Genomic DNA, 15,736 nt, shown 5'->3' on the forward strand with positions numbered 1-15,736 from the left:
ACTGGTCGATCCCTGCGAGGTTCCGGTCGATCGCTGTTGATCGCAGGATCCTTTTCCTTTGTTTTTGCCTAAGAGCAGCCGCCGCCGCCCATCTCCCCGCCCTTCATTTTCGCATGATTGTAGGAACGGAAGACGGAGTTTCCGCTGTCTTTTGGTGAGTGACTAATCTCCTTTCCCCTTTACTCTAGTCCGACATTTCCCCCTTAATAACGGGGCTTTCCTCCCTAAAGCAAGCTCAAAAACTTTGAGCTGAAACCTCCCCCCCCCGGGGGTAGATCACTGCCAGTTTCCCCCCCTTGTAAGTAGATCACAGTCTCTTGGGAGTTGGACGTCCCTGTTCTACTACAATGCTATTCTATTAATTTGCAATAAGCACTCTGCCAGCAGACATCATGCCACCAACCCCCTCCCCAAAATAATATGATTAACAGCAAGTATCAAAAGGCAAAACAGAAGAAAACCAAGGAAACTTACTTCCATCATCCAGGGGCCGTTTTACTCCGTAACCGTACACTGAAGGGTCCACAAGCGGTGTGGAATTATTCAAGTGAGGGATCTCACCAATTTTAGCAGCCATTTGCTGTAGAGAAAGAAAGAAGAAGTTTGGAACAACATGAGCAAACTAGTTTACTTCTTATGTGGCTGAAACAGCAAGAAACAGCTTTTACAGCAATATAAATATTGCGGGGTGGGGTGGGGAATCAAAATTTCATCATGCTAGAGCGTGACCAAAAGACACACGATGCAGCATGAGTGAGAGACGGAATCCAAGAGGAGGCTATGCAGATGGCAGCAAGTTTACAAAGGCAGGAGAAGGAACTGATTAGTTAATGGACTGAGCCAACCAGAGCACAGTACAGATTACCTGGGACATTGGTGGGTTTGCTCCTATGGAAGTGGTTGACGCAGATACTGCCAACAAAGAAATAACAAGTCGCACCCCTCCAGGGTCACTGCAACATTATACTCTCCCGCTGCTCATGCCCATTTTCCTGACTAAATTAATTAGAGGTGCCTGTTCCTAGATTCTGTTAACAGTTGAGCAACAGGCTGAAAGCAACTCCCACAGAGATGCTTTAGGAGCACATAGGACCATGGTCTGGCTCACAACTCAGCCATGGTCAGCTGGAGGACTCCTCCACATGGGAGGTGTACAAGTCACAACTGTGGTGGGGTATGCAGGGAGTGTCCACCCAGAGGGTATGGTGCAGCAGGGAGGGGCTATGGCAGAAACATGACACAGTTTCACTGTTGTTTCAAAGGGCTGGTAGTGCAAAGGAACAATGCCATTTTGGTGGCTCAGCCAGAGGGAACCAACCCCACACTGGCAACCAAGAAACTGAATTAATGTCACATGTCAAAAAGGATACTGGGAAGCCCAGCTAGTTGGAGCTGCATCTCAACCAGACTCCCCGGGCAGCTTGGCTACACCAAGGGATGGCTAACATGGCACCTGCAGGCACCAGTGTGCCTGTCACTATCTCCAGTGGCACCCATTAACAATTTCAGTAAATACCCCCTCAAAAATCCAAAATGCACTTAAGACATTTTGCTCTCCCTGCTCAGTTCCTGTTTGCACTGACTCAGCCTATCAAACATCAATGTCATACCCTACCCACCAACAGCTGTCATTCTCCCAATGTGGAAACCCATACATGCTGCTAGAACAGCCACAACACATCACATGCCCCTATGTCAGCCTCAAGCTAATAGCTGACAAATCCTGAGCACCTTCTAATACCAGAACACAAGGGGTGGGGTACTAAGAACTCTCCCTCCCTCTATAAAATAGTAACAGGTCCAAACACATTTTTACAAATGCCGTATTAAAATGGAAGATTTATTGGGGGTGTCAGGAACAGAAAAGAGACTTGATTATGTTGTTCTTAAAAAAGGTAAAGGATCCCTGACAGCTAAGTCCAGTTGCAAACGATTCTGGGGTTGCAGCGCTCATCTCGCTTTAGTAGCCGAGGGAGCCGGCGTTTGTCTGCAGACAATTTTTCTGGGTCATGTGGCCAGCATGACTAAACCCAGGGGTAGGCAACCTAGCCACTTCTGGCAAAACCAAAGCAGCACACGGAAACACCATTTACCTTCCCGCCGGAGCGGTACCTATTTATCTACTTGCACTTTGACGTACTTTTGAACTGCTATGTTGGCTGGAGCTGGGACCAAGCAATGGGAGCTCACCCCATCGCGGGGATTCAAACCGCTGACCTTCTGATCGGCAAGCCCTAGACTCAGTGGTTTAGACCACAGCGCCACCCGCGTCCCTTATGATGTGGACATAGAAACGGAAGCCACCTTATCACACCAGGCAACCCTGACAACTGCAAAGCTGTTGCGGAGACATCTCTTTTTTCCACTTTAACTTGTCTCCCCCCCCCCTTTTTTTAAAAGTACGGCAGAAATGAGAAACCTGTGACGCTTGTGATGTTACAGGGAATCCAACTCCCATCAGCCCCTGCAGCCAGTATGGCTAACGTTCAGGGATGGTGGAAAGTGGAGTCCAGCAACATCTGACCCCTGATCTAGCTTGCAGCATCATTCCCTACTGCTTGCAAGAGAGGTTAGAAGCCCTCTTATTTAGAAGAGGCAATCATCATGAAAGAAGAGGTGACCTCTTCTTAGATCAGGGAACTGTGTGGCCTTCCAGACCATGTTGGGACTCCAATTCCCATCAGCCCCAGTCAGCATCGCCCAGCCCAAGCCCCAATACTGCTCCAGCTCACACAACCCAGAAGGGCATTAGGGCTTCCTTAAACTGCTCAGCTGGGGGTGGCAAGCCTCCCGCTCCCCAGCTGAGCAAGCCCCCACATTACTCTGGCTCAAGTAAGCTGGTGCGGCAGGGGGCTTCTTCAAAGGCTTAGGCAGGCAGAGCCTGAAAAGTGCTTGCTGTGGCTGGGAAATATATCGTCCAAAACTGATGTGAAGTCCATTTCACTCACTCTTTACTGACCCCTGCACACTCCTTTTGAATACAAGTGACAAACATTTTAGGTACGTCCAAATGATATATGATCACTAGCGCACAGGTCCTTTTGGACCTGGATGAGGGAAGAATGTAGGTGGAATGGGGGAGGGGCAGAACACACTTATGCGAGATCTGCCAATACATGTGGGGACCGGGAAAAGAAACTCCCATGTGAAATGGTTGTTGCCTATAGTCACATACATATAACCTTCCTAACTTCTCAAACTATGGTTTACACAGGTGAGAACAAGTGTCTGGCTTGTCTGCTTCCCACTGTGTTAAGGCTTTAGCATTCCATTGTGGCTCACATTAAACCACAAAGTATCTGAAGAAGTGTGCATGCACACGAAAGCTTATACCAAGAACAAACTTAGTTGGTCTCTAAGGTGCTACTGGACAATTTTTTAATTATTTAAATATATTTTGACTGCATCATACCAACACGGCTACCTACCTGAATTAAACCACAGTTCCCTGTTATAACTGGAGAACTCTAGCTTAGCACTGGTTTATGAATGAGACTGATAAACCTGTATCTCCTGACTTATTACAGAATCATAGAACTGTAGAGTTGGAAGGCACCCCAAAGGTCGTGGCCCAATTCCCTGCAATGCAGGAATCTCAACTACCCTGGTTAGATAAGATTAAACCACACCTCCCCACTTGGAAACTGCCCTTGCAGTGAGAATAGAATAGCGAAACAAAGGGAGTGGGGAGTGAGCAGCACAGCCATGATACATCAGTAGTAGCAGGGAAAAGAACTTACATAGACAGAGACAGAGACAGACGCATAAAATTGCTGCCCCAAACATCTGCCCTAAAGTACATCCCTCTAGGAAGAACCCCAACCTTCTGATCTACCCACAAAAAAGTCCATACCAACAACATACAACCTACATTCGAAATCAGCAAGAGCAGCATCGTTCAGGCTTCCTAAGAAACAAGAGTTATGTCAGCTAACTCACTTATCTGAGACTTGTGATGCCCAGGATAAAGGGGAGTACGGGGGAGAAAAAGACTAGAAGTTCATGAGTGCCTGTCACAATAGAAGACGGCTGTCACAATGGAATTGTCACAAGGGAATGAGCTGTGGGGTCTCCCAAGGATCTGCTCTGGGACCTGTGCTATTGAACCGGGTTCAAAAACAGGGTTAGAAACTCAGATATATAAGCTAGGCACCAGATGGCTCCTTAAACCAAGGTTAGTTGCTAAAACAAAATATCTAGTTGCCCCTTTCTTTTGGGTATTGTCGGCCAAGGGGTGGTAAAGAAGGACCGGACATTTTTTATGTACGCAACAACAGCAGCAAGGATACTTCTTGCAAAGCACTGGAAAGCTCAAGATCTACCCACACTGGAAGAATGGCAGATGCAACTGATAGACTATATGGAACTGGCTGAGATGACCGGCAGAATCCGTGACCTGGGAGAGGAGAGGATGGAGGAGGACTGGAAGAAATTCAAGATTTATCTACAAAAATATTGTAATTTGAGTGAATGTTAAGCAAGATGCTAGATCATAAATAATTGAGCACCACTAAATTAGATGATTCAAGATGATAAGTGAGATTGAGAAAATATAAATTTTTTTCGAGAATTACAAGATTATAAATAAACAGATGGGACATAAGAATGCAAACAAGATGATAAATTGCTGGCAAAAAGTTATAACGATGAAAGTGGGAGCAGGAGATGTGAGGGAGTCCAAAGAAGATGTGAAATTATGTTAAGACATATGCTATATTGTTTATTATATCTATTTGTATTTTAAATTCTAATAAACATTTATAAAAAAAACAACAACAAAATATCTAGTTGCCATTTAAGGGCAAGATGACTCTAAAGTCTTCTTTTTCATAGACTGACTGTGACTGATTATCAGTTAAACATCTGGCTAGTTCTGATGACAACCCTGGGCTAGGTTAAGAACTTTGAGAACTTAAAGAAGAAAAGTCACTTTATCCAGGGACAGTCCACATATATATTGGTCTATTCCTACCTCTTTTTCTTAATGGCAACACGGACCATTCATAACATAAGAATATTCTTCACAACTGTGAACAAAGCAGTGGGGTGGGGTAAGTGCAGACAAGTTACTTTTAGTTCAGCAGCCTGTCTTCAAAGTGCCCAGCCCAGGACTTCCGGGGTGGCGCCATCGGCAATGGCGGACTCCCTCTGAACTGGAGGGACCAGCTCCACGGGAAACGGGTCTTTTCCGCTACGGTGAAGCGGGGACGCATTCAAAAATCACAGGCGGATGAAGCCTGTGACCATGGGACTCGGCGGGCACCTTTAGCGCCCCCCCAACCCGCAAAGGAACCCACTAACGGGCTCCGGAGCGAAGAGGGGGAAGTGGCGCGGTGCTGAGAGTCAACTGCTTCTTCCGTGGAGCAAAGCCGCACAGCCGTTGCCAGAGAGCGCTGCCTTTTTCCTGGGACAATTTGGCTTTTAAAACAACCACCCGTGAGTACTTAAGTTTCGGACAATTGGACTCTAAATAAGGATTTGTGAGCAGAAAGGAAAACTGGACTTAAAAGTTTAATTTAATTTGGCATTGAAAACGGGAAGGTCTAAACAGGAAGTCAGCCTTCCGTTTCTTTGTAGATAGATTAAAGCAAAGACACAGCAAACTAAAGTTCTGAAAACCGTTTCTAAAGGATTAACTTTCATCATTTAAAATTGTGGAACCACCTTTGGAAGCAGGAGAAGAGGGCGGATTTTTTCTGGACTGTTTAAACCTGCAGAAGTGAGTGTAAAATAAAGTAACTTTCCACCGTCTTGATCCTGGAGCGGGGTGTCAGGACTGACGTTCTTTGAAGCTCATTGACCAGAGACAAACGTTTTTAACAGATAGCTAAAGGAAGAGATACATAGTGATTCCATTGTTCCCCTTCACATTTTAAAGGAACAAATATTGACAAAATATCTGAAAAAGGAAACTTTGTTGTTAAGATTTGTTTTTAAAAGAAAAGAACAAGCAGAAGTCTTTCCCCTAGAGGGAGCCTGTGAAACTGTAACTAATTTTGAATCGGGAAGCTCGCAGCTGTTACAGATTACGATCGTGGGAATAGACTTCTGACCTTGCAGGACAATGTATTCAGAAGCTCTGTTGAGTGCTTTCTGTAAAACAAGTGCCCTACTGAAACAGCTACATGAGAAGACGGATTTTATGACTGATGCGATTAGAAATTTTGGACAGGCAGTGGGATATTATATAGAGCAGTGGGATATTATATAGAGCCCACCCAGGAATTAAATCAGGAGTGTGCCCTGACAGAACAGATGAGGGAAGAGGATGTTGCTGAATCTTGGGCGCCAGAGATGGAGGGAGCTGTGGCCCAGCAGGAACATGAGCTTTTGGATTTGACAAATGAACTTGGAAAAAGCCAGATTTGGAAAGATAAAGTTGGTTTGGTTTGGAAATGGGGGGTTGGATAGACCCCCCTCTATGAAGGGAGGTTTGGACTTTTTGAGTCTGGCAATGGGCCGTGAGATGTTTGGGGTTGTGGGGGCTCTTAATTTTGGAGGGTTTTTGAAACATGTTCTTAAATACCACATGGAACTTAGTGGGGACTATGGAAAAGGGGCTGATTTGTCGAGAAGGGTCAAAAGCATTGTCAAGCTGGAGTTCCCAAGAGTGAAAGAAGTAGGAGATAAAGGAAAATATAGCTATAAATATGAAGAAGAGCTGCGGAAGGGACATGGAAGAGACTTAAGGGCCTCGGACATAAGGTTACCAGGTTAATGCGCTAGATTGATGGGATAGAAAGGACTGACAAAACCCGGGTCCAGGAGGAAGAGACGCTGGATGAAGATTGGATTGTTATTTCTTTTATTATGATTGTTTTATAAAATTGATGAATGTTAGAAAAATGTTGGAACGAAATTATTTGGCTTTAGCAAAAATGTTTAAAGAATTATGTAAGAATATTATGGTTATGAGAAATTGGTAAAAATAAGATTTAAGTTTTAAGTTTTAAGGTTTTCATAGTAAGATAAGATTAAAATAGATTAAGGTAAAGTAATGACAGAATATTATGAAATATGGAAAGGATTTGCTGTGACAATTAATAATCAGGATACAAAAAAAGGGAGGAGGAGGAGGTCAAAGAAAGAAGGTAATGACAGTTAAAGATATGAGAATATTGGATTTGTTTTTAAATGTTTGTGGTATATTTTTGTTTTTTAATTGTGTCGTGTTATTTTTTTATTTTGATTTTTATTAATTTGTATTGTTTGACTGTGGTTTGTCTTTTCTTTCTTTTTTTCTTTTTTATTCTCTTTTGTAATTTTAAAATTTTCAATAAATATCATTAAAAAAAAAAACAAAAAAAAAAACAAAGTGCCCAGCCCAGATGCCCATGTGGAACCAGCAAGCAGGATTCAAGTACAAGAGCACTCTTCTCTTATTTGGTTTCCAGCAACTGGTATTCAGAAGCACTTCAATGGTGGCAGCAGAGCATAATCATTGTGGCTAATAGCCATCGATAACCCTCTCCTCCATGAATTTGTCTAATGAAAACAAGGTGGTTGTTTTTTTTAAAAAAAACACAGGATGGTGAAAACTCAACCAGACTGTGAAGCACTCTAAAAGACCTCTCTGAACTAGATGAACAGGTGTCAAAAATAACAGATTTTAAGTAAAAGTAAAGTAATGCATACCAGGCAGAAGTAAATCCCTAACTCGACTTATACACTGATGGGGGTCTGAACTGGCAGTGGTTGACCAGGGAAAAGGATTTGGAATCATGGTGAATAATACCACCATTATCATTATTTAAATAATTTATATAAGAAATACTTCTGAAATTCATTTCAAGAAGAAATGCCAAGGTGCTTCAATAAACATGCAAAATCAAAGTTTGCATGTTGGTATTTGGCAAGATCACAACAATGATTATTACATGTATAGGGAATAAAAACAGACCCTCAGAATCACTTACTAATGAAACATTTTTGGCAAGCCTAGTGGATACTAGGGGACTCAAACCCATACCTCATCCATCACATATCTGCATATTGTGGGTTGAGCCTGAGAAACCCTAGTTTGCCTATGGCCAAAGATGAAGGAGTTGAAACCCAAGTTTCTCAAGCTACCTCTGACAAATCATGTGGCCTCCTCAGCTACAATGCAGGTCACTGATAGAGATCAACTATGCATGTGCAACATACGAGTTCAAAAGTTAAAAGGTCTTGACACAAACCTGCTGTCAGACTAGAAAGCAGTTTTATGGCCAACAAGATTCTAAGGCAACTCCATACATCTTTTCACATACGCTCTAGAGCAGCAGCCTCCAACTTTTACAGGCATGGGACCCACCTTTAACCCAACCCAACCCCCACCATCACATTTGTATGCCACCTTTCCATAGTTAGAATGCTGCTCAAGGCGGCTTGCAATATGAATCATTTTCATGATTGCAAACATAACAGAAGTAGCCATAAACAAGAAATAAAACACATCAAAGGGTACACAACAAAACTGAACAAATTCCCACATAATTCATTTTAAGATCTAAAAATAAAGATACAATAAATAATATCAATGACAACAACACCGCACTAAACAATACCCCAAGATTCTGTTCACCTCCCAGGTCAGGTGGGGAAAGTCTTGCAAGGTGGGGAGCAGGTCTTCCAGACCTCAAAGCTGAACACGTTTGGAGACCCATTCCTTTTTTTCTACAATAGATGCACTGTGTTAGGGCTGTGAATCCAGCCCACCTTAGATCAGTCCACAAGCCTTTTTGGGATGGATGGAGGAGGGTCTCAACACATCAGCTGAAGACCAGTGCTCTAGAGCAGGGGTAGGCCACCTAAGGCCTGGGGGCCAGATGCGGCCCAATCGCCTTCTAAATCCGGCTCGTGGACAGTCCGGGAATCAGTGTGTTTTTACATGAGTAGAATGTGCCCTTTTATTTAAAATGCATCTCTGGGTTATTTGTGGAGTCTGCCTGGTGCTTTTACATGAGTAAAATGTGTGCTTTTATTTAAAATGCATCTCTGGGATATTTGTGGGGCATAGGAATTCGCTCATTTCCCCCTCCAAAAAAAATATAGTCCAGCCCACCACATGGTCTGAGGGATGGTGGACCAGCCCACGGCTGAAAAAGGTTGCCAATCCCTGCTCTAGAGTCCACAAGGGTCCTTTCAACTGAAAAAGGTATTTAACACACACACTATGTGGTATCAGCCAAGTATTACATAGAAGCTGACATGTCCCAAGGGCAAAGTAGCAGGAAAAAATAAGAAAGTTCAGATTTCAGGGATGCATGGGGTTGGACTAAATGAGCTTTTGGACTCCCCTTCCAATCCTACAATTCTATGAGGTTTATTATCAGTTATACTGCTACAAAGCTTGAGGGCATATTTGCAGTTAGAGAACACTACTAGCCCTCCAGCATTTATCATCATGTCATAGACAGTGTACTCACCTAAATCCCCTTTTCACCCCCCTCTACTTTCAAGAAGATCATTAAGAGGCCTTAAGGAGTTCCTAGATTGCTGCCCCCTCCGCAAAGGATAACGGAGGGCAGGGAACAAGAACTTCAATCATTGCTGATTTCTACTTTCTGTCTTCCCGTCTTTCATTTTCCTTTCCAAAAGACCAGACCAGAAAGAGGAATCTCTTGAGAAAGATTCTAGACTGGTTTGTGCCCCACAATCAGTAATGATTATGAAACGAGACAGCCAATATGTCTTCTGGCAACTAACAGATGTTTGGTGGCACAACTTTTCACAGGCCAGAGCAGAAATTGGGAGCTCCCCAGTTTTCTACAACTCTCATCACCCAGCCCTAATTGAACATGCTGGCCGAGACTGATGGACTACAGATTCCCTATCCCTAGCCTAGAGTCTATTTCCTCAAGGTGTGTGAAGTATTACAGTCAACTAACAATGATATTATGTATAGCACTTCACACACACACACACCCACACACCAAAAAAATAAGAAGAGATTACTGGGAATTGTAAAGCAAGCCAGGTAGAATGCAGCTCTACCATTCTGAAGCAAACAGAAAGGTCTGTTGAAACATACATGTATGGCAGAGATATAAAGCAGAGCCTTTTGTCAGATAGCACAAAGGTGTTATAAATATGCTCTATGGGAGAGAGGCACCTCATGCTCTTTCATAAGTACGGAGGGCCAAAAGTTGAACAGGTGCTAAATACAGTACTGTACTGGTCACCATATCAGCTGGTGATGGTGGCTTAAGAGTTTGGCATAGCGTTGTCAAAAAGGTAGCACATGGGGGGGGAGTTTAACCCTTTCCTGCCCTGCCCACAGTCCCAACCAGAATATGCCAATGGAAAATAAGGCAAATTTATTTCAGGAACTGTTTGGGCTCTATTGAGAATTTGATCACATCCACAGCATACATTTAAAACACATTAAACCACAAAACTGCTCCCAAAGAATTATGAAAACTGTAGTTTGTTAAAAGTAATGGAACGTGTAGAACTGTGAGGAGTAAAGTTCCCAAGATTCTTGGTTGTGTGTGCTTTAAATGTATGAGATGTATGAAGCCTGACTGAGAGAACTGCAGTCCACAAAGGTTTATACTACAACAAATCTGTCTTTTAAGATGCCACAGGAATCTGAGCTGCCACGGAATGGCAGCCCTCTGGATGGCGAAACAAGCAAAAATCATTAAATTAGAAGAGAACTCTTCCAAAAGTATCATGCTGGACATCTCCTGGTTCTGGCCCCTATCATCTGACCCCTACTCCCCGCATTCCTCTCCAGGAGCCTCCCCCAAAAGAACTCAAGAATCTCTGACAAACACATCCCACTCACGCCCTGAAGAGATAAAACCAAATGAAAACAGTGAACAGAAAGACAAAATTGCCAGCTTCTTAATTCCTTTACACAAATCTGTGTGCTGAGGCCCAACGCTTACAGTTCCAGTTGCTGTATCTCAAGAAGGATACAGCACAGCTGGAAAAGGCATAGAAAAGGACAACTCTTCTATGAGGAAAGGCTACAGTGAGATTATTGAGAATGTTTGCCTTAAAAAGTAGGTACGTAATGTGCAGGGGGAGGAGAGATACCCCCATTGTCAGAGGCAACATACCTCTGAATACCAGTTGTGGGGAACTGCAAGTGGTGTGTGAGTATTGTTGCACTCAGGTCTTGCTTATGAGCTTCCCAAAGACAGCTGCTTGACTACAGTGAGAACAGGATGCTCAACTAGATGTGACTCTGCTGTAACACAGGTTTAGATTCACAGGGGGGTGGGGAGCTAGCAATAGCTACTTGCCATCTTGGTTGTATGGCAGGGGCAGCAAAACTGTAGCCCTCCAGATGTTCTTGGATTCCAAATCCTATTAGCTCTAGAGAGCACAGCAAATGGTCACAGTGATGGGATCATAGTCCATATATGGGACCCAAAGATTGAAGAAGGCTGGCTAAGGGGGTGGCAGGTACACCACATGATATACAATAACAGGCTCTGCAGGAGCATGATTTTCCATTGATTACCCTGATGCCACCGCCCATTCCCTAGGGAGCTACCTCACTATGTCCTAATGGTAGGGCCGGCTCCAGGGTCAGTGATCACACATTCCTAACTCAAGAACTCAACTCAGCCACATCTGCTGTATGTTACCTCCAAGTTCAAGAGGGGTACTGTACCAACGTGCTAAGAAGCAACATCAAGGACACTACTGCCTTCATCTATTTCTTTGCTTCCTAGGCATCTTGGGAAGATATCTAATGAGCAAAGCATTTGCCTTGCATGCAGAAGGCCTCTGGTTCAATTCACAGCAGCATCTCCAGGTGGAGCTGGAGAGAGAATCCTGTCCAAAACTCTACAGAACTGCTGCCAATCAATGTAGACAAGACTAAATGGACCGCTAGTCTGACTTTGTATCAAGCAGCTTTCTATGATCCCAGGAAGGGCTCTGGCCCTGCTGCAGAGCATCCGCCTTGCACGCAGAACATCCCAAATTCAATTCCTGGCATCTCCAGGTAGGGCTGCAGTTTTCTACATTACTGCCCACTGTGAGAAAACAGGCTGCTGCCCTTGATTCTGCAAGGCTCAGTTTTTACTAAGCCATCCTAGTAATACAACAGGGGTCAGCAAACTTTTCCAGCAGGGGGCCGGTCCACTGTCCCTCAGACCTTGTGGGGGGCCGGACTATATGGGGGGGAGAGAACGAATTCCTATGCCCCACAAATAACCCAGAGATGCATTTTAAATAAAACCACACTTTCTACTCATGTAAAAACACCAGGCAGACCCCACAAATAGCCCAGAGATGCATTTTAAATAAAAGGACACATTCTACTCATGTAAAAACACACTGATTCCTGGACCGTCCGCGGGCCGGATTTAGAAGGCGATTGGGCCGGATCCGGCCTCCGGGCCTTAGTTTGCCTACCCATTGAATAGAACATTCATGTCCAAAGGTAGTCCACCTGGCAGGTGGGTGTGGCAATAGCAGAAAAGGGCTGCTGTTTTCACCCCCAGCTTATGGGGCTCTCCAAGATGCTTTGGTCTTACTGGTTTGGGTGGAGGGGAAAATAGAACGCCTGTTTGATTCTACATCCAGCAGAACTCATTTAGAAGTTCCGTAAAAAAAAAAAAAAAAAAAAGACAAGAGAGACACCATCTACTTTTGGCTCTTCCTCAACTGGACGTTTACATCTGGCTGAAGAGCAAAAGCAGAGGAGCCCAGCCGGGCAATCCCACAATTTCTGCATAGAGACCAGCAGCCTTTGGTTCCCTCTCAACTGTCACCCAGTGGCAGACTGAAACTGTTATCTTCCCACCCACCCCCATTCTTCTTTCCTCTTGCATCATGTATTTTCGATAGCAAGCCTGTGAGGGTAGGGACTGTCTTACTACTGACCTTTGTTAAGCTGCTCTGTGAGCACCCTGTCCCCCCACGGCCACTGCCATGGAGCAGGGTAAACAAAATTCTCTGAACAAAATAGATGAAAACATCATCAGCATAATAAAACTTTCATTTTTATTCAACAAAGCCCTTTTGGTTTTATTAACCATGACAAACATTAACTGTCCAGAGGCAGTGTACCTTACAAAAAGCAACTGCTGGAGAGGGCCATCGCCCCTTATCCTGCCTGGGGTGCGGCTCCCAAACAGGGCAATGGGGTGGTTCTATGAAAATTATTATTATTATTTATTAAATATGTATACCCGTAGGTCTCAGGGTTGTTCACATGATAAAATCACAATATAAAAACACAAAATACATAATCAAAAGAAAAGCAACAACCACCCAATAATACCCCAGCACATTTTAAAAGGGCGTTGAATATCATATTGGCCACTGTCATGAAAACATGACAGTGCCCAATATAGACATTTTGGGACTAAGCAAGCAAAGCTCCACAATAGCTTTTTCTAGCTACAACAGGGAGCAAAGGCTTCATGCCCACAGGAAGTCTACCTTTGGAGACCAGTTGCTGAAGGAGGGAAACGGGTAGAGAGGGAAGCCAAGCAAGGGAGGAGAAGGGCAGATTTGGGAGGGCTTCCAAAAAAGCATCTGGGCTTGAAAAAGAGGCTGCTGGGCTACTCCTCCATGTCAGAGGCAGTCTACCTTTGGAGATCAGCAGCTGGGGAGGGGGGGAGCTGGAGGTGAGGTCATGCAAAAGAGAAGGAAGGCTGCTTCAATTCCTGCATTGCAGAGGGCTGGAGTATATGACCTTTGGGGTTCCTCCCAACTCTACAATTCTATGACTCTATGAAACATCCTGCTTTGGGAGAGGGCTTCCAAAGTTGGGAAAATCTGAGTTGGGAAAAATGGGGGGGGCAGTGTTAGAAACTCAAATACGTAAGATAATTGCCAAATGGCACCTTAAACCTAGGTTATGGTCGCCACAACAGAATATCTAATGGAAAATCTAATAGTAATGGATTTTAGTAGTAGTAGTAGTAGTATTCATTTCATTTCTATACTGCTTTATATTTTAATGAAAAAAATCTCAAAGTGGTTTACAACACATTAAAACATCAAACAAAACAATCCAGAATACAGTCATACCACGAGTTGAATGTGCTTCAGATTGAGCGCTTTCAGGTTGCGCTCCGTGGCAACCTGGATGTAACAGAGTGCGTTACTTCCGGGTTTCACCGCTCACGCATGCGCAGACGCTCAAAATGACGTCACACACATGCGCTGAAGCAGCAAAATGCGCCCTGTGCAGACACGCCGTCGCGTTCCATTCAGGATGCGAACAGGGCTCTGGAACAGATCCCGTTCGCATCCCGAGGTACCACTGTACAACAAATTCAAGCTTCAAGAAATATATTTCAGACCCTTCTCTAAGTGACATTTTGCTTTCCCCATATTTATTTATCTACGTAATTTATATAGCCACCTCATGGCAGAAGTACTCTAGGATGTCGGACTAGGACCTGGGAGATGATCAGAGTTTAAATCCCCACTAAGTCATGATGCTCACTGGGTGACCTTGGGCCAGTCACAGCCTCTTAACCTACCTCATAGGATTGTTGTAGGGATTAAATGGGGGGGAGGTGAACTATGGAGAAAAAGGTGGGATATAAATGCAATAAATACGCTCTTCCGCTTACCTGCTTAAGAAAGCTGGAGCGGCCAGTCAGATGGAGATGTCAGTTACCAACCTGACATCCAAAGATTCCCACATAGTCACAATTGGACCTGCACCAGTTGCAAAATGCACCTGGTGAATTTCTAGCATGGGTATGTGTGGCCAACATTAATTATACTCAGGGTTAGACGCACTGAAAATTATTTGGCATGAGTAGCTTGAAGTTGACTTATTTCAATGAGTCTGCTTCGAGTATTATTATCAATAAATTGTAGTTAAACTTACTACCAATCCTTCACCAGCAGGTCCCAGGATTGGTTCAAACAATTTAAAAACTAGAATTAAAAACAATTAAATTGTAAACAATATTACAATCACAGTAATGGGGTGAGCACCCAAAACACACCTCAGGTGCCGAAGGCCACTTAGGCAGGCTATAACATCCTAGGTCAAAGAGACCCACAGCTGGGCTCTTCTTGGATTCTTAACTTGAAAACCTGGAGAGCTGCAGCTAGTCTATGTAAAAAATACCGGGTTAGATAAACCCCAAAAGTCTGACTCAGTACAAGGCAGCTCCCTATTTAATTCAAAACCCTGAGGACTGGAACCTTGCTGTAACTTTAGGGGAAGGGCCCCTAAAGTTCATCATTAAAGCACGTGCTTTAAAGGTCCCAGGTTCAATCCTCAACATCTCCAAGTAGGACTGAGAAATACTCCCTACCCAACACCCTGGGAAACGGCTGCCAGTCATTGTGACAATACTGAGCTAGACGGACCAAGGGTCTAACTCTTTTTAGAGAAAGGCACCATTGCTCAGTGACAAAGTATGCATGCACAAGACTCCAGGCTCAACCAAAGCAGCATCTCCAGGTAGGGCTGGGAACTCTCCCCTGCCTGAAACCCTGGAGAGCCTCTACCAGTCAGTGTAGGCATTACTGAGTTAAGACAGATCACAATACTCTTTCTCAATATAAGGCATATCTTCCTATGTTCCCAGTTTTAAAACCATGACCCTATTCCTATACAGTTTGGTCACAAACCGAAAAGGCTTCTCCACACCTGACACACAGCATTAATATATGTCACCCTTTCCCACACTGGTCTCCCATCTCGCAAAAGGAAGCATGACAGGTGGCCCTTCTCCCATATGCCTCGTCCAGGCCTGCCCCAGACCAGCCTTCTGAGCTTGATGGACCAACAGTCTGATTCAGTATAAGGCAGCTC

General features: G+C 44.1%; 1 protein-coding gene across 8 annotated transcripts in view; it reads right to left on the bottom strand.

Moving 5' to 3' along the window:
* Positions 1-15,736, bottom strand: part of FUBP3 (far upstream element binding protein 3) — a 62,470-nt gene that overhangs the window by 44,764 nt on the left and 1,970 nt on the right. For 4 of the 8 annotated variants that reach the window (XM_080990697.1, XM_080990694.1, XM_080990691.1 and 1 more), the window contains exon 2: positions 475-580. In XM_080990697.1, coding sequence (XP_080846823.1) covers positions 475-577 — 103 coding nt within the window. In that variant the 5' untranslated portion in view covers positions 578-580. Of the gene's footprint in view, positions 1-474; positions 581-865; positions 890-3,871; positions 4,004-15,736 lie in introns of those variants that run through there. The other 4 variants (XM_080990695.1, XM_080990692.1, XM_080990696.1 and 1 more) reach the window with 2 other exon arrangements.

This window comes from Podarcis pityusensis (assembly GCF_964106645.2).
Source record: "Podarcis pityusensis genome assembly, chromosome: Z".
Classification (NCBI taxonomy): Eukaryota; Metazoa; Chordata; class Lepidosauria; order Squamata; family Lacertidae; genus Podarcis; species Podarcis pityusensis.